The sequence below is a fragment of the Haematobia irritans genome, chromosome 4 (assembly GCF_050003625.1).
Source record: "Haematobia irritans isolate KBUSLIRL chromosome 4, ASM5000362v1, whole genome shotgun sequence".
Classification (NCBI taxonomy): domain Eukaryota; kingdom Metazoa; phylum Arthropoda; class Insecta; order Diptera; family Muscidae; genus Haematobia; species Haematobia irritans.
The window spans coordinates 193,523,214-193,546,221 of NC_134400.1; the positions used below are offsets into that span (position 1 = coordinate 193,523,214).

The 23,008-nt window shown below is 36.3% G+C and overlaps 2 protein-coding genes across 2 annotated transcripts; one reads left to right on the top strand and one right to left on the bottom strand.

The window, feature by feature from the left end:
• Window positions 1–4,574: 4,574 nt before the first annotated feature.
• LOC142235919 (uncharacterized) lies at window positions 4,575–7,722 on the bottom strand. Its single transcript, XM_075307168.1, has 5 exons — window positions 7,719–7,722; window positions 7,327–7,360; window positions 7,197–7,280; window positions 6,950–7,128; window positions 4,575–6,736 (listed from the first exon to the last, which is right to left on the bottom strand). The coding sequence occupies exons 1-5, from the start codon at window positions 7,720–7,722 to the stop codon at window positions 4,575–4,577; spliced, it is 2,463 nt and encodes an 820-aa protein (XP_075163283.1).
• A 565-nt stretch (window positions 7,723–8,287) lies between these two features.
• On the top strand, window positions 8,288–10,798 carry LOC142235920 (uncharacterized). Its single transcript, XM_075307169.1, has 2 exons — window positions 8,288–8,423; window positions 8,637–10,798. The coding sequence occupies exons 1-2, from the start codon at window positions 8,288–8,290 to the stop codon at window positions 10,796–10,798; spliced, it is 2,298 nt and encodes a 765-aa protein (XP_075163284.1).
• Window positions 10,799–23,008: the final 12,210 nt, after the last annotated feature.

Below are 23,008 nucleotides of genomic sequence, written 5' to 3' on the forward strand. Positions count from 1 at the left end.
TTTTATTTCTCTACAAAATGTTGTTAAATTTTTTTTATAGACACTTTTTGTCAAAATTTTATTTCTATACAAAATTTTGTCAAAATTTTATTTCTTTAGACTATTTTGTCAAAATTTTATTTCTATAGACAATTTTGTCAAAAGTTTATTTTGATAGAAAATTTTCTTTTATTCCTTTAGAAAATTTTGTCAAAATTTTATTGCTATAGAATATTGTGCCAAAATTTCATTTCTACTCGTATACGAGTATAAATATAGTAAATGTAAGTACACTCATAGAAAAAATCATGCACGGCGTGCTCATTTCAAAACGATTCGTTCATGAAAGTGAATCAACACACATGTGGTGTCAAACTGAGAACAGGCGGTGTCAATCTGACAACGATAAAATGACACCATGCGTTGTCAAAACAACAACCAGCGTTCATGATCTGAAAACGTTATGGTTACGACTTTATAAACAAAATTAAAAACAAGTATATACAGCACTAAGTTCGACCGGGCCGAATTTTAAATACCCACCACCATGAACCAAATATTAGGGTTTCCTTTGAAATTTCAGGAGGGTTGAGGACTTGAGGACACTTCCCGAAGATAAATTTAAAGATTTCACCTATGAGGACTATATCAGATTCTGGATTTATAAGAATCATTTTTTGTTTGAGTTTTAGAGGAATCATTAACATCTCTTGTAAGTGTGCAAGAAAATTATAAAATAACGTCTTAATTTGAAATCTTAAATCTGTGGAAGTAAAATCTGAAAATTTTACATTGAGTTTAAAGCAATTTTCATGATCAGTGCGCCTTCTACACCGTCAAGAAGTGAAGTCGGTCTATATGGAGGCATTATCAAATGGACCGATAAAAACTTAATCCGATACACGTTTTTGTGAGCCTAAAATATCAGAATATTTACAAATTCAGGCAAATCAGATAAAAACTACGGTTTCTAGAAACCCAAGGAGATAAATCGGGTGATCGTTCTTATGGGGGCTATACTAAAATATGGACCGATACTCACCGTTTTCGGCACACCTCTTTATGACCCGAAAATACCTCTAGATTTCCAATTTCAGGCAAATAGGATAAAAACTTCGGATTCTAGAAGCCCAAGAAGTAAAATGGGGAAATCGGTCTATATGGGGGCTATACCAAAATATGGACCGATACTCACCATTTTCGGCACACCTCTTTATGGTCATAAAATACCTCTAGATTTCAAATTTCACGCAAATTGGATAAAAACTACGATTTCTATAAGTCCAAGACCCCAAATCGGGAGGTCGTTTTATATGGGGACCATACCAAAACATGGACCGATACTCACAATTTTTGGCACACGTATTTGTGGTCCTACAATACCTCTAGATTTCCAATTTCAAGTAAATTGAATAAAAACTGCGGTTTCTATAAGCCCAAGAAGTAAAATCGGGAAATCGGTCTATATGGGGGCTATACCAAAACATGGACCGATACTCACCATTTTTGGCACACCTCTTTATAGTCATAAAATACCTCTAGATTTCAAATTTCAGGCAAATTGGATAAAAACTACGATTTCTATAAGCCCAAGACCCCAAATCGGGAGGTCGTTTTATATGGGGACCATACCAAAACATGAACCGATACTCACAATTTTTGGCACACGTTTTTGTGGTCCTACAATACCTCCAGATTTCCAATTTCAAGTAAATTGAGTAAAAACTGCGGTTTCTATAAGGTCAAGAAGTAAAATCGGGAGATCGGTCTATATGAGGGCTATACCAAAACATGGACCGATACTCACCATTTTTGGCACACCTCTTTATAGTCATAAAATACCTCTAGATTTCAAATTTCAGGCAAATTGGATAAAAACTACGATTTCTATAAGCCCAAGACCCCAAATCGGGAGGTCGGTTTATATGGGGACTATATCAAAACCTGGACCGATATAGCCCATCTTCGAACTTGACCTGCCTGCAGACAAAAGACGAGTTTGTGCAAAATTTCAGCATGGTTGCTTCATTATTGAAGACTGTAGCGTGATTACAACAGACAGACAGACAGACGGACATCGTTATATCGTCTTAGAATTTCTCCCTGATCAAGAATATATATACTTTATATAGTCGGAAATCGATATTTCGATGTGTTACAACCGGAATGACAAACTTATTATACCCCCATCACCATTCTATGGTGGTGGGTATAAAAAAGATTTCCGCTGGCGTGACTCGAACCAGTGTTTTCTGCGCCATACGCGCTAACAGTCGCCTTAGCACATTGCACCACCGAGGAGTTGCCATAATAACGTCTAACGATTATTTTATGACTTTTCATGGCCAAAGAAAAACGAATGCCGTTCATGAAATCGTGAACGCCCGTGGACGAAATTGGGAACATTCCGTTTCGATTTTTTGTGAACGTTTCCGTTTCATTTTGTCACCGTCCGTTCACGACTATGGAACGTAATTTTTTCTATTAGTATACTCTAAATAAATTGAAGTACTAATCTAAGAAAATCAAATATAATAAACTATCGTACAAAATCCATCAATTTGAAGTACCTCTTAGTTGGGGAGAAAGATTTTGCAAAATCTACCAATACATGAAGAATTCCACTAATCTACCAAACAGTAAAAAGTCCACCATTTTTGGTAGAATTCTAGCAACTGTAGCAACCTTGACATCAATGGCTATTCTTGAACCCGTCCGGGGTTCGATATACATTCCGTAGAGAAAGACACCCAGCTCTCCAGTTTAGTAATGACAAAGCTGGGTCTTAATACATGTGAGTATTCTTTGCTGTCATCAAATGTAATTTTCATTTAAGAAATGACTCTGCTCTTTTGAGAGAGAAAACATCAAAGTTGTTGAGGAGTTTAAGTAGACAAGAAAAGAAGACATGTTTGCTGACAAGGTTATTGTATTAGTTCGTCGCGAAAAAAATATTTCGCCCATTCCGTCTCCAAATTCTTGGTAGTGAAAAAAGGGCTTTCTTCCATCCTAACTAAATCCCATTCATTAAATTTGATTATTGGAATTCAATTACAAGATCAAATGTTACAAACCCCTTAAAATATCGTACATACTGCCCCTCTTGCGCTACGATGGTATGGAAACATGCTAAAAAACAATACAAAACACATCACAACAATCAACACCATACAATAAAAAAACAACAAAAACAAAACGCCAACACCATTACTGCCAACAACAATACGAAGAGGGTCTATTGTTGTTGGTAATTTAAGTAGTTGATGGCTTGTTGGTCGGCCCATAGATTATTGGTTCGGTTAATACTTGTTGTTGTTGTTTTATGCGAATCGTCAATTGGATTGAGTATGCGTGGCTATTATTTTGTCCGAAGTGTGCGTGTGTGTGTTGGCACGAGAGAATGTGCAGATTACTTTAATTTGTTTTAGGAATATTTTTTTATTGGCATCACTTGATGGGTATTGTTGTTACTGTTATACAGTGTTGCACAGTATTTCGAAGATATCGATGAATAATTTGAAGAAGTTTGGAAGAACTGTCAATAATTATATATAAAAATAATTTTCATAGAGTTTTCAAGAACAAGTGCGATAGTTTATATCATTAGCGAATAACTTAAAAATGTTCTGATGGACTAGTTTTTTCCGGAAAATTCGTATGACCGTTTGATAGGTGAACAAAAACAGCGATAAATACACAGTATTAGCAAACGTGGATACAAGCAAAGTTTGGAAGTAGTTCTATGAACAATATTTAAAAATTCTGAAATTGTTGTAACATGCGAAGTTTGGAAGAAGATTTATATAGAAATAGTTCACCTAAAGTTAAAACAAGTATATACGGCCGTAAGTTCGGCCAGGCCGAAGCTTATGTACCCTCCACCATGGATTGCGTAGAAACGTCTACTGAAGCCGATGGCAAGGTATCATAAAACTTCCTACCAACGTAATATATACCACATAATCCATACGTGGTATATATTAAACTACAAAAGGGCCGATTAACTACGTATATAATTAAGTTTAAAGTTTCTATAGAAATAAAATTTTGACAAAATAAAATTTTGACAACATTTTCTATAGAAGTAAAATTTTGACAAAATTTTCTATAGCAATAAAATTTGGAAAAAAATTTCTATAGAAATAAAATTTTGACAAAATTTTCTATAGAAATAAAATTTGGAAAAAATTTTCTATAGAAATAATGACAAAGTGGCAAAATTTTCTATAGAAATAAAATTTGGAAACAATTTTCTATAGAAATAAAATTTTGACAAAATTTTCTATAGAAATAAAATTTTGTCAAAATAACATTTTGACAATGTTTTCTATAAAAATGCAATTTTTAAGAATTATTTTTCATAGTTTCGTCTATAGGTCGATTAAAAAACATAGATATGATGTTTTTCTTTTATTTTTATTTCCAATATTTCGGTTGACTTCGTCAAAACCGTTTTCAAGGCTGAAGTGAAACAAAAAACAGAAAATTGTTTTTAAATTTAATTACAAAAATCACTAACAAACAAGACCAAACAATAAATTATTAAACTATTATAATTTACATTTGTTCTGGTGTACACAGCTTCACACTCTGTTTTACACTGAATTTAACTTTCTATTGTGCTTTTGTATTGTATGTCTATATATTCGAGCGCAGTTCTCAATGTCTTTCTTGTAATTCATTCTCTCGTCAGGTGGAGTGTTGATAATGTGTAGCATCTCAAGAGTAAATCTGCGTCTGTAATTGTTTTCGTGGTCTAAAATTTCTACCCCTTCAAAGTTTGGCTTGTGACCAGTCTGCGCACAGTGGGCCGCGAGTGCTGTTTTCTGCTCCATGGGTTTGTCAGTGGCTTTAATGACAGATTTGTGAGAAGATAGTCTGGTTTTGAGTTTTGTCATTGTAGTGCCAATATATGTCTTTTGACATAAATTAGATTTGTCACCTTTACATTTAATCTTATATATTATATTGCTTTTATCGTCATTTTTAATTTTGGTTTTAGTTTTGCTAAGTAGTCCCTTTACTGTTTTGGTAGTCTTTAACGCGAGCTGATATTTATCTTTGTCGTATATATCAGACTTACACAGTCGCTCCGAAAAGCCAGCTATATAAGTCACTGGCTTGTAAATTTTCATAACTTTTTCGTTATTCTCATTTTTGTTGTTCATCTGTTTCGATTTTACCTTATTTATTAGATTCTGAATTGTTCTTTTTGGGAAGTCATTATTGGTAAGTATCTTTCTAATTTTCTCTTCATTTTCCAAGTGAAATCCAGGATCACTAATGCTGAGTACTCTTCTGATGAAGTTAGTCGCAGTGTTAATTATGATACGTTTGTTATGATTGGAATAAAAGTTAAGTAGACGTCCAGAAGCTGTTGGTTTTTGATACCAGTTTAATTTTAGTTGGTTACCTTGTCTATGAACTATTGTGTCAAGATATGGCAACTTTTGGTCCAGCTCCTCTTCCTTCGTGAATTGGATTTGTCGGTTGTAAGAATTTAAAGCGTTAAGCGTTTCTTCGACGTCTGATATTTTTATAATGGCGAATATGTCATCTACATACTTAGTTACTACACGAGGCTTGGTTGTCTTCTTAAATACGTCGTCCAAAAGTTCCTCCATAATGATGTCCGCTATGATTGGTGAAGCGGGGGATCCCATGGGCATGCCTTTTAGTTGCTCATAAACTCTGTCCTCAAATTTGAAATATCGTGTATCCTTAATGCAAAATATTATTAAATCTTTGAATATGTCTTTTGTTATTCCTGTATATTGCTCAATTTTTGTCAATTTTCTTTCAATCGTCTGAATCGCCAAGTTTATGGGTATACTTGGAAACAGGGATACAACGTCAAAGGAGATTAGAACTTCGTCATCTTGTATTGGCATGTCATTCACTTTAGACTTAAAGGCTATCGAGTCTTTTACATTGTATTTTGAGTCTTCTGTAATATTCTTTAATATGTTTACTATGTATTTGCATAGATTATACGAAGGTGAGTTTACTGACGAACAAATAGGTCGTAATGGCGTGCCCTCCTTGTGTATTTTTGGTAGACCGTAAATCCTTGGCGCTATTGCGGTCCTGCTTGTCAATTTGTTTTTTTCTTGCATACTAATAATATTAAGGTTAAACAGTTTATCCACTAATTTATTATTCTTTGTCTGGAGTCTTGAAGTAGGATCCACTTTTAATCGTTTGTACGTACACATATCGTGTACAATCTCTTTCATCTTTAAATTGTATTCCATTTTGTCCATTGCCACTGTTTTTCCCCCTTTGTCACTAGTTAGAATCAGAATGTCGTCATTGTCCTTTAAATATTTTCTTGTTTGTACCACTGCATTTGCTGTATATCTGTCTCTCATGCTCAGTTTCGGTTTACGCAAATGATCGTCTATTAATGTTGTAAGTTTAGTTCTCGCCATCTCCTGTCTCTCTCTGCTCTCAATCGTCTGTATGCAATCCTCTCCTTCTGCAATCGCTTGCAATAGTGGAAATTGTGTGTTGGTGTGCGGGAGAGCGTGTTTGGGGCCTAGTGAGAGTATCCATTGCACTTCTCTCGGTATATCTTTCTCTGTCTTATTCACAAACCAATCGTTGTTAGTTTTGATGTTAAGTTGTTTATTTTGTTGTTGTTTGAGTACTTGTAACTTTTTGATGTGAGTGGCTTTGTTCTTCTGTGCTCTGCTCTTGTATAGAATTCTTTCACTGTCCAAGTATAGATTGAGATCTTCTTGTGTGAGAAGCTCAACTAATTGAGTTTGCGCGCAATTATTGTTTTGTTGGGTTTCGTGTATTTGTTTGTGTTTGTACTCAATCAAAAGTTTTAAGATTTTCATATGAAAGTTATATGTGTGCTTTTGTAATGTTTTGTCTATATTTGGCGGGATAATTTTGTTTTTGTCTGTTTTGAAAATAGTATATGTGTTTTTGGTTGCATTCCTAACGAAGTTTGGTATGATACCTGCTCTCTTGCATTTTATCAGAAATGTTACAGAAGATTTTAGATTCGCTGTCTGCTTAAGAGTTTTTGGGTATCGTTTGGTAGCATTATATGTGTGATGATTGTATTTATTTTTGATATTTGTGTAGATTGTCATGGTGGAATGATTAATACGGCGTGCCTCCCGTTTATTTATATTTCTGGATAATTATCGTTGACCAACTAAAATTAAACTGGTATCAAAAACCAACAGCTTCTGGACGTCTACTTAACTTTTATTCCAATCATAACAAACGTATCATAATTAACACTGCGACTAACTTCATCAGAAGAGTACTCAGCATTAGTGATCCTGGATTTCACTTGGAAAATGAAGAGAAAATTAGAAAGATACTTACCAATAATGACTTCCCAAAAAGAACAATTCAGAATCTAATAAATAAGGTAAAATCGAAACAGATGAACAACAAAAATGAGAATAACGAAAAAGTTATGAAAATTTACAAGCCAGTGACTTATATAGCTGGCTTTTCGGAGCGACTGTGTAAGTCTGATATATACGACAAAGATAAATATCAGCTCGTGTTAAAGACTACCAAAACAGTAAAGGGACTACTTAGCAAAACTAAAACCAAAATTAAAAATGACGATAAAAGCAATATAATATATAAGATTAAATGTAAAGGTGACAAATCTAATTTATGTCAAAAGACATATATTGGCACTACAATGACAAAACTCAAAACCAAACTATCTTCTCACAAATCTGTCATTAAAGCCACTGACAAACCCATGGAGCAGAAAACAGCACTCGCGGCCCACTGTGCGCAGACTGGTCACAAGCCAAACTTTGAAGGGGTAGAAATTTTAGACCACGAAAACAATTACAGACGCAGATTTACTCTTGAGATGCTACACATTATCAACACTCCACCTGACGAGAGAATGAATTACAAGAAAGACATTGAGAACTGCGCTCGAATATATAGACATACAATACAAAAGCACAATAGAAAGTTAAATTCAGTGTAAAACAGAGTGTGAAGCTGTGTACACCAGAACAAATGTAAATTATAATAGTTTAATAATTTATTGTTTGGTTTTGTTTGTTAGTGATTTTTGTAATTAAATTTAAAAACAATTTTCTGTTTTTTGTTTCACTTCAGCCTTGAAAACGGTTTTGACGAAGTCAACCGAAATATTGGAAATAAAAATAAAAGAAAAACATCATATCTATGTTTTTTAATCGACCTATAGCCGAAACTATGAAAAATAATTCTTAAAGATGAATAAAAAGGTCAACGATAATTATCCAGAAATATAAATAAACGGGAGGCACGCCGTATTAATCATTCCACCATGACAATCTACACAAATATCAAACATAAATACAATCATCACACATATAATGCTACCAAACGATACTCAAAAACTCTTAAGCAGACAGCGAATCTAAAATCTTCTGTAACATTTCTGATAAAATGCAAGAGAGCAGGTATCATACCAAACTTCGTTAGGAATGCAACCAAACACACATATACTATTTTCAAAACAGACAAAAACAAAATTATCCCGCCAAATATAGACAAAACATTACAAAAGCACACATATAACTTTCATATGAAAATCTTAAAACTTTTGATTGAGTACAAACACAAACAAATACACGAAACCCAACAAAACAATAATTGCGCGCAAACTCAATTAGTTGAGCTTCTCACACAAGAAGATCTCAATCTATACTTGGACAGTGAAAGAATTCTATACAAGAGCAGAGCACAGAAGAACAAAGCCACTCACATCAAAAAGTTACAAGTACTCAAAAAACAACAAAATAAACAACTTAACATCAAAACTAACAACGATTGGTTTGTGAATAAGACAGAGAAAGATATACCGAGAGAAGTGCAATGGATACTCTCACTAGGCCCCAAACACGCTCTCCCGCACACCAACACACAATTTCCACTATTGCAAGCGATTGCAGAAGGAGAGGATTGCATACAGACGATTGAGAGCAGAGAGAGACAGGAGATGGCGAGAACTAAACTTACAACATTAATAGACGATCATTTGCGTAAACCGAAACTGAGCATGAGAGACAGATATACAGCAAATGCAGTGGTACAAACAAGAAAATATTTAAAGGACAATGACGACATTCTGATTCTAACTAGTGACAAAGGGGGAAAAACAGTGGCAATGGACAAAATGGAATACAATTTAAAGATGAAAGAGATTGTACACGATATGTGTACGTACAAACGATTAAAAGTGGATCCTACTTCAAGACTCCAGACAAAGAATAATAAATTAGTGGATAAACTGTTTAACCTTAATATTATTAGTATGCAAGAAAAAAACAAATTGACAAGCAGGACCGCAATAGCGCCAAGGATTTACGGTCTACCAAAAATACACAAGGAGGGCACGCCATTACGACCTATTTGTTCGTCAGTAAACTCACCTTCGTATAATCTATGCAAATACATAGTAAACATATTAAAGAATATTACAGAAGACTCAAAATACAATGTAAAAGACTCGATAGCCTTTAAGTCTAAAGTGAATGACATGCCAATACAAGATGACGAAGTTCTAATCTCCTTTGACGTTGTATCCCTGTTTCCAAGTATACCCATAAACTTGGCGATTCAGACGATTGAAAGAAAATGGACAAAAATTGAGCAATATACAGGAATAACAAAAGACATATTCAAAGATTTAATAATATTTTGCATTAAGGATACACGATATTTCAAATTTGAGGACAGAGTTTATGAGCAACTAAAAGGCATGCCCATGGGATCCCCCGCTTCACCAATCATAGCGGACATCACTATGGAGGAACTTTTGGACGACGTATTTAAGAAGACAACCAAGCCTCGTGTAGTAACTAAGTATGTAGATGACATATTCGCCATTATAAAAATATCAGACGTCGAAGAAACGCTTAACGCTTTAAATTCTTACAACCGACAAATCCAATTCACGAAGGAAGAGGAGCTGGACCAAAAGTTGCCATATCTTGACACAATAGTTCATAGACAAGGTAACCAACTAAAATTAAACTGGTATCAAAAACCAACAGCTTCTGGACGTCTACTTAACTTTTATTCCAATCATAACAAACGTATCATAATTAACACTGCGACTAACTTCATCAGAAGAGTACTCAGCATTAGTGATCCTGGATTTCACTTGGAAAATGAAGAGAAAATTAGAAAGATACTTACCAATAATGACTTCCCAAAAAGAACAATTCAGAATCTAATAAATAAGGTAAAATCGAAACAGATGAACAACAAAAATGAGAATAACGAAAAAGTTATGAAAATTTACAAGCCAGTGACTTATATAGCTGGCTTTTCGGAGCGACTGTGTAAGTCTGATATATACGACAAAGATAAATATCAGCTCGCGTTAAAGACTACCAAAACAGTAAAGGGACTACTTAGCAAAACTAAAACCAAAATTAAAAATGACGATAAAAGCAATATAATATATAAGATTAAATGTAAAGGTGACAAATCTAATTTATGTCAAAAGACATATATTGGCACTACAATGACAAAACTCAAAACCAGACTATCTTCTCACAAATCTGTCATTAAAGCCACTGACAAACCCATGGAGCAGAAAACAGCACTCGCGGCCCACTGTGCGCAGACTGGTCACAAGCCAAACTTTGAAGGGGTAGAAATTTTAGACCACGAAAACAATTACAGACGCAGATTTACTCTTGAGATGCTACACATTATCAACACTCCACCTGACGAGAGAATGAATTACAAGAAAGACATTGAGAACTGCGCTCGAATATATAGACATACAATACAAAAGCACAATAGAAAGTTAAATTCAGTGTAAAACAGAGTGTGAAGCTGTGTACACCAGAACAAATGTAAATTATAATAGTTTAATAATTTATTGTTTGGTCTTGTTTGTTAGTGATTTTTGTAATTAAATTTAAAAACAATTTTCTGTTTTTTGTTTCACTTCAGCCTTGAAAACGGTTTTGACGAAGTCAACCGAAATATTGGAAATAAAAATAAAAGAAAAACATCATATCTATGTTTTTTAATCGACCTATAGACGAAACTATGAAAAATAATTCTTAAAGATAAATAAAAAAGTCAACGATAATTATCCAGAAATATAAAATGAAATTTTGGTAGATTATTTTTGGATCGAGTGGCAACCATGATTATGAACCGATATGGACCAATTTTTGTGTGATTGGGGATCGGCTATATATAACTATAGACCGATATGGATCAATTTTGGCATGGGTATTAGCGGCCTTATACTAACACCACGTTGCAAATTTCAACCGGATCGGATGAATTTTGCTCCTCCAAGAGGCTCCGGAGATCAAATCAGGAGAACGGTTTATATGGGGGCTATATATAATTATGGACCGATATGGACCAATTCTTGCGTGTTTGTTAGAGACAACATTCTAATACCATGTTCCAAAATTCAACCGGATCGGATGAATTTTGCTCCTCTAAGAGGCTCCGGAGGACAAATCTGTGGATTGGTTTATATGGGGGCTATATATAATTATGGACCGATATGGAGCAATTCTTTCATGGTTGTTAGAAACCATATACTAACACCACGTACCAAATTTCAACCGGATCGGATGAATTTTGCTTCTCTTCGAGGCTCCGCAAGCCAAATCTGGGGATCGGTTTATAGGGGGGCTATATATAATTATGGACCGATATGGACCATTTCTTGCATGGTTGTTAGAGACCATATACTAACACCACGTACCAAATTTCGACCGGATCGAATGAATTTTGCTCCTCTAAGAGGCTTCGGAGGTCAAATCTGGGGATCGGCTTATATGGGGGCTATATATAATTATGGACCGATATGGACTAATTCAGGCATGGTTGTTAGAGACCATATACTAACACCACGTACCAAATTTCAACCGGATCGGATGAATTTTGCTCCTCCAAGAGGCTCCGGAGGACAAATCTGGGGATCGATTTATATGGGGGCTATATATAATTATGGACCGATATGGACCAATTCTTGCGTGTTTGTTAGAGACCACATTCTAATACCATGTTCCAAAATTCAACCGGATCGGATAAATTTTACTCCTCCAAGAGGCTCCGGAGGACAAATCTGTGGATTGGTTTATATGGGGGCTATACAACCATACACCTTCCTTCAAAAAATAATAATTTCAGCCGGATCGGATGAAATTTGGGGGCTATATATAATTATGGACCGATGTGGACCAATTTTGCATGGCTGTTAGAGACCATATACTAACACCATGTACCAAATTTCAGCCGGATCGGATGAAAGTTGCTTCTCTTAGAGGGTCTGAAAGCCAGGTCCGTTTATATGGGGGCTATAAATAATTATGGGCCGATGTGAACCAATTTTTACATGGTCATTAGAGAACATATATTTTGGTAGATTATTTTTGGCTCGAGTGACAACCATGATTATGAACCGATATCATATGCTGACACCATGTACCAAATTTCAGCCTGATCGGATGAAATTTGCTTGTCTTAGAGCAATCACAAGCCAAATTTGGGGGTCCGTTTACATGGGGGCTATACGTAAAAGTGGACCGATATGGCCCATTTGCAATACCATCCGACCTACATCAATAACAACTACTTGTGCCAAGTTTCAAGTCGATAGCTGGTTTCGTGCGGAAGTTAGCGTGATTTCAACAGACGGACGGACGGACATGCTCAGATCGACTCAGAATTTCACCACGACCCAGAATATATATACTTTATGGGGTCTTAGAGCAATATTTTGGGTCTTAGAGCAATATTTGTTACAAACGGAATGACAAAGTTTATATACCCCCTTCCTATGGTGGAGGGTATAAAAATGCGTCTGGCACAAAAATGAGCCAAGTAATGAACCAAAAGTTTGTCTATGCAAAGGATCGAGTTGAAAAAGGCCAACAGAAAATATGGTATAAATATAATTAAAACTTGTATTATTTTTGAACTGAACATAATCTAGTATTTAATGTATAGGACAACTTTTTTGGAAAGACAACAACCATACACCTTCCTTCAAAAAATAAAATCGCGAAAATTTCAAAATGTCGGGTAAGAGGTATGAAAACATATGGTAAAACAGTTTTATCACCTTATTATCAGCTGGGATTCGGTTTCGGAATACTATGCCTTGCCATAACCATCTTGAAATTTAATTTTATTTTTTTTACTAGTTCTTGGCTATTCTATGACTTCTTTTCTCTTCTTATTATGTTGAGGTTTAATTTACGAGTATTTTTATTTAAATTTATAATTTAGTCGCTTCAAAAATCTTTAAAATGTTGCCGCCTTATGTTAAAAAAAAGACATGCAAATATGTGACATTTTTGTGTGATTTCACCCTCGAAAAAAAGTCGCTTCAGTAAACATATTTTGCTTCAAGCATATATATTTTCAGCATTGGTCCAAACAAAATATTGTTTGTATTGTTGTATTTCAACTTAGGCATACACTGGTAGCAAAAATTTTAATGAAATTTTCTTTGTGTATATATATTTTTAAGGCGCCAATTAGTTACTTCCATTCGTTTACTTTCAGCATACTCTCTAAGTCTCTCTTTCTAAACACATATATGTTTATAGAATATTTCCAAATTAATATATGTTTACATCCAAGCATTTTATATTTACAAGTATTTTATGTCCCAAACTTAATAACATATGTTGTAACATATTAACATATATGTCCCAAACATATTATGCTACTTTATGAACATTATATGCTTCAACTCAAAAATATTGTGTTAACCAATTTGAGTTTCAAATATATAATTTTCACACCCAAACATATGAAAAGCAGTCTTTTTCGTCCGTGTGGGGATCGGCTTATCTGCGGGCTATATATACCCAGGAAAAAAATTGGAAGTTCTTTCAAAAGCACAACTTTAAAAGCACTTCCAGAAGATGCACTCCCATTCTTTATTTTAACTACCCAGGAAGTTCTTTTAATTCAATTTTTATACCCTCCATCATAGGATGGGGGTATATTAACTTTGTCATTCCGTTTGTAACACATCGAAATATTGCTCTAAGCTATCGACGTGAAACTTGGCACAAGTAGTTGTTATCGATGTAGGTCGGATGGTATTGAAAATGGGCCATATCGGTCCACTTTTACGTATAGCCACCATATAAAGGGACCCTAAGATTTGGCTTGTGGAGCCTCTAACAGAAGCAAATTTCATCCGATCCGGCTGAAATTTGGTACATTGGTATATGGTCACTAACAACCATGCAAAAATTGGTCCATATCGGTCCATAATTATATATAGCCCCCATATAAACCGATCCCCAGATTTGGCTTGCGGAGCCTAAAAGAGAAGCAAATTTCATCCGATCCTGCTGAAATTTGGTACATAATGTTAGTATATGGTCTCTATCAACCATGCAAAAATTGGTCCACATCGGTCCACTTTTACGTATAGCCCCCATATAAACGGACCCCCAAATTTGGCTTGCGAGGCCTCTAAGAGAAGCAAATTTCATCCGATCCGGCTGAAATTTGGTACATGGTGTTAGTATATGGTCTCTAATAACCATGCAAAAATTGGTCCACATCGGTCCATAATTATATATAGCCCCCATATAAACCGATCCCCCGATTTGGCTTGCAGAGCCTCTAAGAGAAGCATATTTCATCCGATCCGGCTGAAATTTGGTACATGGTGTTAGTATAAGGTCTTGAACAACCATGCAAAAACTGGTCCATATCGGTCCATAATTATATATGGCCCCCATATACACCGATCCCCCGATTTGGCTTGCGGAGCCTCTAAGAGAAGCAAATTTCATCCGATCCGGCTGAAATTTGGCACATGATGTTAGTATATGGTCTCTAATGACCATGCAAACATTGGTCCATATCGGTCCATAATTATAAATAGCCCCCATATAAACCGATCCCCGATTTGGCTTGCGGAGCCTCTAAGAGAAGCAAATTTCATCCGATCCGGCTGAAATTTGGTACATGATGTTAGTATATGGTCTCTAATGACCATGCAAACATTGGTCCATATCGGTCCATAATTATATATAGCCCCCATATAAACCGATCCCCAGATTTAACCTCCGGAGCACCTTGGAAGAGTAAAATTCTTCCCATTCGGTTGAAATTCGGTACATGATGTTGGTATATGGTCTCTAACAACCGTGCAAAAATTGCACTACATCAGTCCATAATTATATATAGACCCCATATAAACCGATCTCCAGATTTTGCTTGCGAAGCCTCAAAGAGAAGCAAATTGCATCCGATCCGGCTGAAATTTGGTACATAGTGTTGGTATATGGTCTCTAACAACCATGCAAAAATTGGTCCACATCGGTTCATAATTATATATAGCCCCCATATAAACCGATCCCCAGATTTGGTTTGCGAAATCTCCATGAGAAGCAAATTTCATCCGATGCGGCTGAAATTCGGTACATGATGTTGGTATATTGTCTCTAACAACCGTGCCAGAATTGGTCCATATCGGTCCATAATTATATATAGACCCCATATAAACCGATCTCCAGATTTGGCTTGCGAAGCCTCAAAGAGAAGCAAATTGCACCCGATCCGGCTGAAATTTGGTACATGGTGTTGGTATATGATCTCTAACAACCGTGCAAAAATTGGTCCCCATCGGTCCATAATTATATATAGCGCCCACATAAACCGATCCCCAGATTTGGGTTGCGGAGCCTCAAAGAGAAGCAAATTTCATCCGATCCGTCTGAAATTTGGTACATGATATTGGTATATGGTCTCTAACAACCATGCAAAAATTGGTCCACACCGGTTCATAATTATTTATAGCCTCCATATAAACCGATCCCCAGATTTGGCTTGCGAAGTCTCCAAGAGAAGCAAATTTCATCCAATCCGGTTGTAATTTGGAACATAGTGTTAGTATATGATCTTTAACAAGCGTGTCAGAATTGGTCCATATCGGTCCATAATTATATATAGCCCCCATATAAAACGTTCTCCAGATTTGACCTCCGGAGCCTCTTGGAGCAGCAAAATTCATCCGATCCGGTTCAAATTAGGAACGTGGTGTTAGTATATGGTCGCTAACAACCATACCAAAATTGGCCCAATCACACAAAAATTGGTCCATATCGGTTCATAATCATGGTTGCCACTACACGCAGAGAAGGAATATGATCACCTCAAACATGTTTCAAGAGCAAAATGTTATTTTTGTATGGTGACCATGTAACATGTTTGTCACTAAAATGTTATTATAATTATAATTATATATAGCCCCCATATAAAACGTTCTCCAGATTTGACCTCCGGAGCCTCTTGGAGCAGCAAAATTCATCCGATCCGGTTCAAATTAGGAACGTGGTGTTAGTATATGGTCGCTAACAACCATACCAAAATTGGTCCAATCACACAAAAATTGGTCCATATCGGTTCATAATCATGGTTGCCACTACACGCAGAGAAGGAATATGATCACCTCAAACATGTTTCAAGAGCAAAATGTTATTTTTGTATGGTGACCATGTAACATGTTTGTCACTAAAATGTTATTTTCTCGGTATTCGGTTCATAATAAAATTTTCATCATTGTCAAAATTTTATTTCTATAGAAAATTTTGTTCAAATTGAATTCGGATCACACCTAAAGAAGTAATGCTGTTGAAATGGAGGACTTCCGTCGTATGACAAGCCCATGTTAAATTCATCGCTTCTGCGTCATTTTTGCACCACTTCCGGATCCAAAAAGAACATTTTCATTACTTTTTTGGAGACGCTTTTTTTGCTGGGTAACTATAGACAAATTCGGACCAAGTTTGGCATGATTGTTAGCGGCCTTATAGTAGCACAATGTACCAAATTTCAACCGAATCGGACGAATTTTGCTCCTCCAAGAGGCCACGGAGATCAAATCAGAGAATCGGGTTATATGGGGGCTATATGTAATTATGGACCGATATGGTTAAAATCGTGCATGGTTGTTTGTGTTCATATATTTACACAAAATACAAACTTTCAACTGAACCGGATGAAATTTGCTCCTCCAAGAAGTTGCAAAACCAAATCTGGGGATTAGTTTATATGGCGGCTACATATGATATGGACCAATTTTTGCATGCTTGTTAGAGATCATATACTAACAGCACGTACCAAATTTTAGCCAGATCGGATGAATTTTTCTCCCCCGATGGGCTCCGGAGGTCAAATCTGGGGATTGGTTTATTTTTATGGGGGCTATATATAATTATGGACCGATATGGACTATTTTTTGAATAACTGTTAGATACCATATACTAACACCACCTACCAAATTTCAAACGGATAGAATGAATAGTGCTCCTCCAAAAGGCTCCGGAGGTCAAATCTGGGAATCGGTTTATATGGGGGCTATATATAATTATAGACCGATTTGGTCCAATTTGTTGCATGATTGTTAGAGACCATATACTAACACCATGTACCAAATTTCAACCGGATCGGATAAATTTTGCTCCCCAAGAAGCTCCGGAGGACAAATCTGGGAATCGGTTTAATAGGGGCTATATAGAATTATGAACCGATAAATTTTTTGAATGGATAAATTTTTGCATGGAAGTTAGAGGACATATATAAACACCATGTACGGAATTTAAATCGGATCGGATGAAATTTTTTTCTTCGGATAAATTTTGCTCCTCCAAGAAGCTCCGGAGGACAAATCTGGAGATCGGTTTATGTGGGGGCTATATATAATTATGGATCGGATGAATTTTGCTCCTCCAAGAGGTTCCGCAAACCAAATCTGGGCGTCGGTTTATATGGGGGCTATACGTAAAAGTGGTCCGATATGGCCCATTTGCAATACCATTCGACCTACATCAATAACATGTTACTTATGCCAAGTTTCAAGTCGATAGCTTGTTTCGATCGGAAATGATCGTGATTTCAACAGACGAACGGACGGGTTAGGTTAGAAAGGGAATAAGCCATCGCTGAAACAATTTTTAGTGTTCGGTTGAGACTGGGATTGAACCCCGGACCCTTTGTATACAAGGATAATATAAAGGGTGGTTAAAATTTCAAGGGCCGATGTTGATTTTGAATAAAACACAAACTATTTAGGAAATTATTGTAATTTTATTTTATTATGATATATTGGTATTACTTAATTATGTATGGAACAAAATATCGGTCAAATGGGCGCCGCTACCTCGGTGGCACACCTCCATCCGATGGTCCAAATTTTCGATGACGCTGAGGCATAATTGAGGTTCTATGCCGTTAAAGTGCCGAATTATCTCATCCTTTAGCTCTTGAATTGTTGCTGGCTTATCCACGTACAACTTTTCTTTCAAATAACCCCAAAGAAAAAAGTCCAACGGTGTCAAATCACATGATCTTGGCGGCCAATTGACATCGCCATTACGTGAGATAATACGATCATTGAATTTGTTGCGCAAAAGAGCCATTGTTTCGTTAGCTGTGTGACAAGTGGCACTGTCCTACTGAAAACACATATCGTCCACATCCATATCTTCCGATTCGGGTCATGAAAAGTTCGTTATCATCTCACGATAGCGAACACCATTCACAGTAACTGCTTGACCGGCCTCATTTTACGGCCCGATGATGTCGCCAGCCCATAAACCGCACCAACAGTCACTCTTTGTGGGTGCATTGGTTTTTCGACAATCACTCTTGGATTCCGATTCGCCCAAATGCGGCAATTCTGTTTATTGACGAATCCACTGAGATGAAAATGTGCCTCATCACAGAAGATGATTTTCTTCGAAAATGAACGCCCATTTTCATAATTAGTCTGGATAACTTTAACACGTCGTTGAATTGTGTATCTCTCCATGGTTCAAATTGAGTAAGTCTGAAATAGAGAAATGTCAAATAAAATTCGGAAAAAAACTTGGCGTTTAGGTCTGGTTCACATTCAACATCGGCCCTTACAATTTAACCACCCTTTACAATGGCTCCAATTTCTTTAGTTTAAAGAAATTCGTCCTGAATTTTGTGCAATAGGTCAATTTTTGTCAGTGTAATTTCAAAGTTCAATAGTAAATGCCAAATTATATGGTAAATTTGAGCACACAACTTTTTAAGGGTTCTATTTTGAGGAATTCTCCACCCAAATACTTTTTGAAACTAAAACAAAAAAAATATTTTTTTATCTATCTATATATATAAAATTCAATTTATGTTTGTTTATTTGTTTGTTTGTTTGTATGTACCGAGTTGGCTCCGAAACGGCTGAACCGATTTACTTGAAACTTTCAGAGATCGTAGGGGGCGTTCATGTGGTGAAAATAGGGTACCTCATTTTTTGACACCTGGTCGCGGAGGGGGACCTCCCCTTTGTCGGACTTTTTGAAAATTGGGCCAAAGTTGACCGATTTGGTTGAAATTTTCGTTGAAGATTGGGGTTGGCATCTAGACAAAGATCCGCTACTTTTTATTTCGATATTTGTGGCGGAGGGGGGCCTCTCCTTTGTTCGACTTTTTTTAAAGTACAGTGAAAAAACTAAAATTCTCTAAATTATCTGAGATTTACAGAGAACATGTGGTGAGGTTATGGAATTAATATGGGGTACCCGATGATTTCATATGTGGATGGGGAGGGGGACCTCCCCCTTGCCGTACTTTTTGAAACTTGGAACAAAATTATGCAATTTGCTTGAAATTTTCATTGAATGTTGGGGTTGGCATGTAGACAAAAATCCGCTACATTATTTTCCGATATTTGGTCGGGGAGGTGGACCATCCCTTTGCCCAAATTTTGTTTTTTTTTTTGAAAGTTCAAACAAAACTAAACTCCCCCGACTGAAATTTTACAGAAAAAATGGGTTACGAAATTTATATCAGGTTCCTGATTTTTTAATAAAAATAAAAGGGCATAGGGAGACATCCGCTTCACTTAAGTACATACAGAGAAACAATTAAACTTTACCGAGTTACTTGAAATTTACAGAGGACTGGGGAGAGATCGTAACCTCCGTCAACCATAATAGTTGATACCTGATTTTGTGATATTTGGATGGAAGAGAGGCCGCCCCTTTAGGTTTATAATTTGCTTGACATTTTCTGGGACGTTTACAAAAGATACGCTTTTCGACATTTGGTCGGGGAGGAGGTCCTCCTCTAAAACTACAAAAAAAATTTAAGTTTTCTTGAAATTTACAAAAGCAGTGGGGGAAGGTTATGAACGAAGAGGCAACCTTCCTTGCCCCACACTTGAAGGAAAGTTTCAAGAATTTTCAGGGAAGGTTAGGGGTGTCGATATTGTATCGGGGAAAGTGACGTTCCTTTAAAACAATAGAGCAAAATTTAAACATCACCGATCTACTTGAAATTTACAGGGACGTGGCAGGAGGTGATTAAATATTTACATAATTTTTAAATAAGTATATGATTTTTCGATATCTGGTTGGGGAAGGGGAAAATTGAAATAAACTTTATCGATTTACTTCGATGGAATTTATAGGGACCATTGAGTAGTTGCGAAATTAATATAGGGTACGTGATAGTCCGATATCAGGTCGGAGTGGAGCGAAGGTGGGGAGAGGGTTCCCTTTTGTTCGTTTTTTTCTTAAATTGAAAGTAGAGGGTTGTCCGTAAATGGGAACTCGGTACATAATTTTATGATTTTTGTACAGGCTTCTGCCAGACTTCTTTTTAGTCTTCATTTTAGTAAAGAGAGGGTTCCCTTTTGTCCGTTTTTTTATACCCACCACCATAGGATGGGGGGTATATTAACTTTGTCATTATACCCACCACCATAGGATGGGGGGTATATTAACTTTGTCATTCCGTTTGTAACACATCGAAATATTGCTCTAAGACCCCATAAAGTATATATATTCTGGGTCGTGGTGAAATTCTGAGTCGATCTGAGCATGTCCGTCCGTCCGTCCGTCCGTCCGTCTGTTGAAATCACGCTAACTTCCGAACGAAACAAGCTATCGACTTGAAACTTGGCACAAGTAGTTGTTATTGATGTAGGTCGGATGGTATTGCAAATGGGCCATATCGGTCCACTTTTACGTATAGCCCCCATATAAACGGACCCCAAAATTTGGTTTGCGAGGCCTCTAAGAGAAGCAAATTTCATCCGATCCGGCTGAAATTTGGTACATGGTGTTAGTATATGGTTTCTAATAACCATGCAAAAATTGGTCCACATCGGTCCATAATTATATATAGCCCCCATATAAACCGATCCCCCGATTTGGCTTGCGAGGCCCCTAAGAGAAGCAAATTTCATCCGATCCGGCTGAAATTTTGTACGTGATGTTAGTATATGGTCTATAACAACCATGCAAAAATTGGTCAACATCGGTTCATAATTATATATAGCCCCCATATAAACCGATCACCAGATTTGACCTCCGGAACCTCTTGGAAGACCAAAATTCATCTGATTCAGTTGAAATTTGGTATGTGGTGTTAATATATGGCCTCAAACTCCCATGCAAAAATTGGTCGATATCGGTCCATAATTATATATAGGCCCCATATAAACCGATCCCCAGATTTGACCTCCAGAGCCCCTTGGAAGAGCAAAATTCTTGCCATTCGGTTGAAATTTGGTACGTGATGTTAGTATATGGTATCCAACAACCATGCAGGAATTGGTTCCTATCAGTCCATAATTATATATAGCTCCCATATAAACCGATCCCCAGATTTGACCTCCGGTGCCTTTTGGAGAAGCAAAATTCATCCGATCTGCTTGAAATTTGGTACGTGGTGGTAGTATATATTTAACAACCATGCCAAAAGTGGTCCATATCAGTCCATAATCGTACATAGCCCCATATAAACCTATCCCGAGATTTGGTTTTGGAACCTCTTGGAGGAGCAAATTTCATCCGAGTGAGTTGAAATTTGGTACATTGTGCTAGTATATGGTCGTTAACAACCATGCCTAACTAGGTCCATATCGGTCTATAGTTATATATGGCCCTCAGATAAATCGATCCCCAATCACACAAAAATTGGTCCATATCAAGTTCATAATTGTATACAGCCCCCATATAAGCGACCCCCATATTTCAATTCTGGCTCTCTACGTACAAAAAGTCCATATCGATTCGTAATTATTTGTAGACTTAACTATACATAACTTTTTTGTCTAATATATACCATGTATGGACTAAATCACAGTCTTTCGTAGAAGTTTCTACGCAATCCATGGTGGTGGGTACATAAGATTCGGCCTGGCCGAACTTGCGTCCGTATGTACTTGTTTTTTCTTAAATTGAAAGTAGAGGGTTGTCCGTAAATAGGAACTCGGTACATAATTTTATGATTTTTGTACAGGCTTCTGTCAGACTTCTTTTTAGTAAAGAACTTAAATTTACATGAAATTGGCAGCCAACGTAGAGGGTGCATCATTTTCCAACATTTTAGCAAATGTTAATGTGGTAAATTTTTTTTACTACTTTTGCTTTTTCCGATTTATTGGATGGGAAACATTTATTCTTTGTATGTTATTATAATATAGTGCTTAGTTTTCAGATATGTTGAGGAGAAGGATACCTTTCCTTGACAAACCCCACTTAAAATTCACAAGAAATGTAGAAGATTGTCCAACTACTTGAATACAGAACATTATAAAAAAAATTTGGAGGAAAGGGTACAACTTCTCCCGCCGTATTTGTACCTATAAACGAAAAATCAAGTAGTCCGATTTGTTTAAAAGAATTGAAATCTTTTCGAATTTGTTTTTAGCACGAAGGATATAGTTGACTAAGTTAATGCAAAATGTTCCTCCAAATACGCTTCGGAAGGCGCAGCGAAGCGGGCCGGGTTACGCTAGTAAACCAATAAATCATAGATTCTTCTTTAATTCGAAAATTTGAATTAATCAATGAATAGGCAATTTTAAATTCCGTTAACTTGAATTTGTTAGAAAGAAGAACTTGCTAACTCACATTTGATTAACGTATTTTATTAACGCGTCATTGTCATTGCAAAAATTCGTAAAGCCAAAACATGTGATTCTCTCTGATTTTGATTTTGCATCAAACAGCAAATATTTGGTGGTTGAAATCTTAGAAGACTTCAC

What these genes read in the sequence shown, in the direction of transcription:
- LOC142235920 (XM_075307169.1), top strand. Translation starts at nt 8,288, where the DNA reads ATGACAATCTACACAAATATCAAACATAAATACAATCATCACACATAT. An exon ending in GATAAAATGCAAGAGAGCAG is followed by an intron (nt 8,424 to 8,636) that starts GTATCATACCAA and finishes AAACTCAATTAG; the next exon opens with TTGAGCTTCTCACACAAGAA.
- LOC142235919 (XM_075307168.1), bottom strand. An exon ending in TTTTTGGGAAGTCATTATTG is followed by an intron (nt 7,281 to 7,326) that starts GTAAGTATCTTT and finishes AGTGAAATCCAG; the next exon opens with GATCACTAATGCTGAGTACT. An exon ending in GATAAAATGCAAGAGAGCAG is followed by an intron (nt 6,737 to 6,949) that starts GTATCATACCAA and finishes AAACTCAATTAG; the next exon opens with TTGAGCTTCTCACACAAGAA.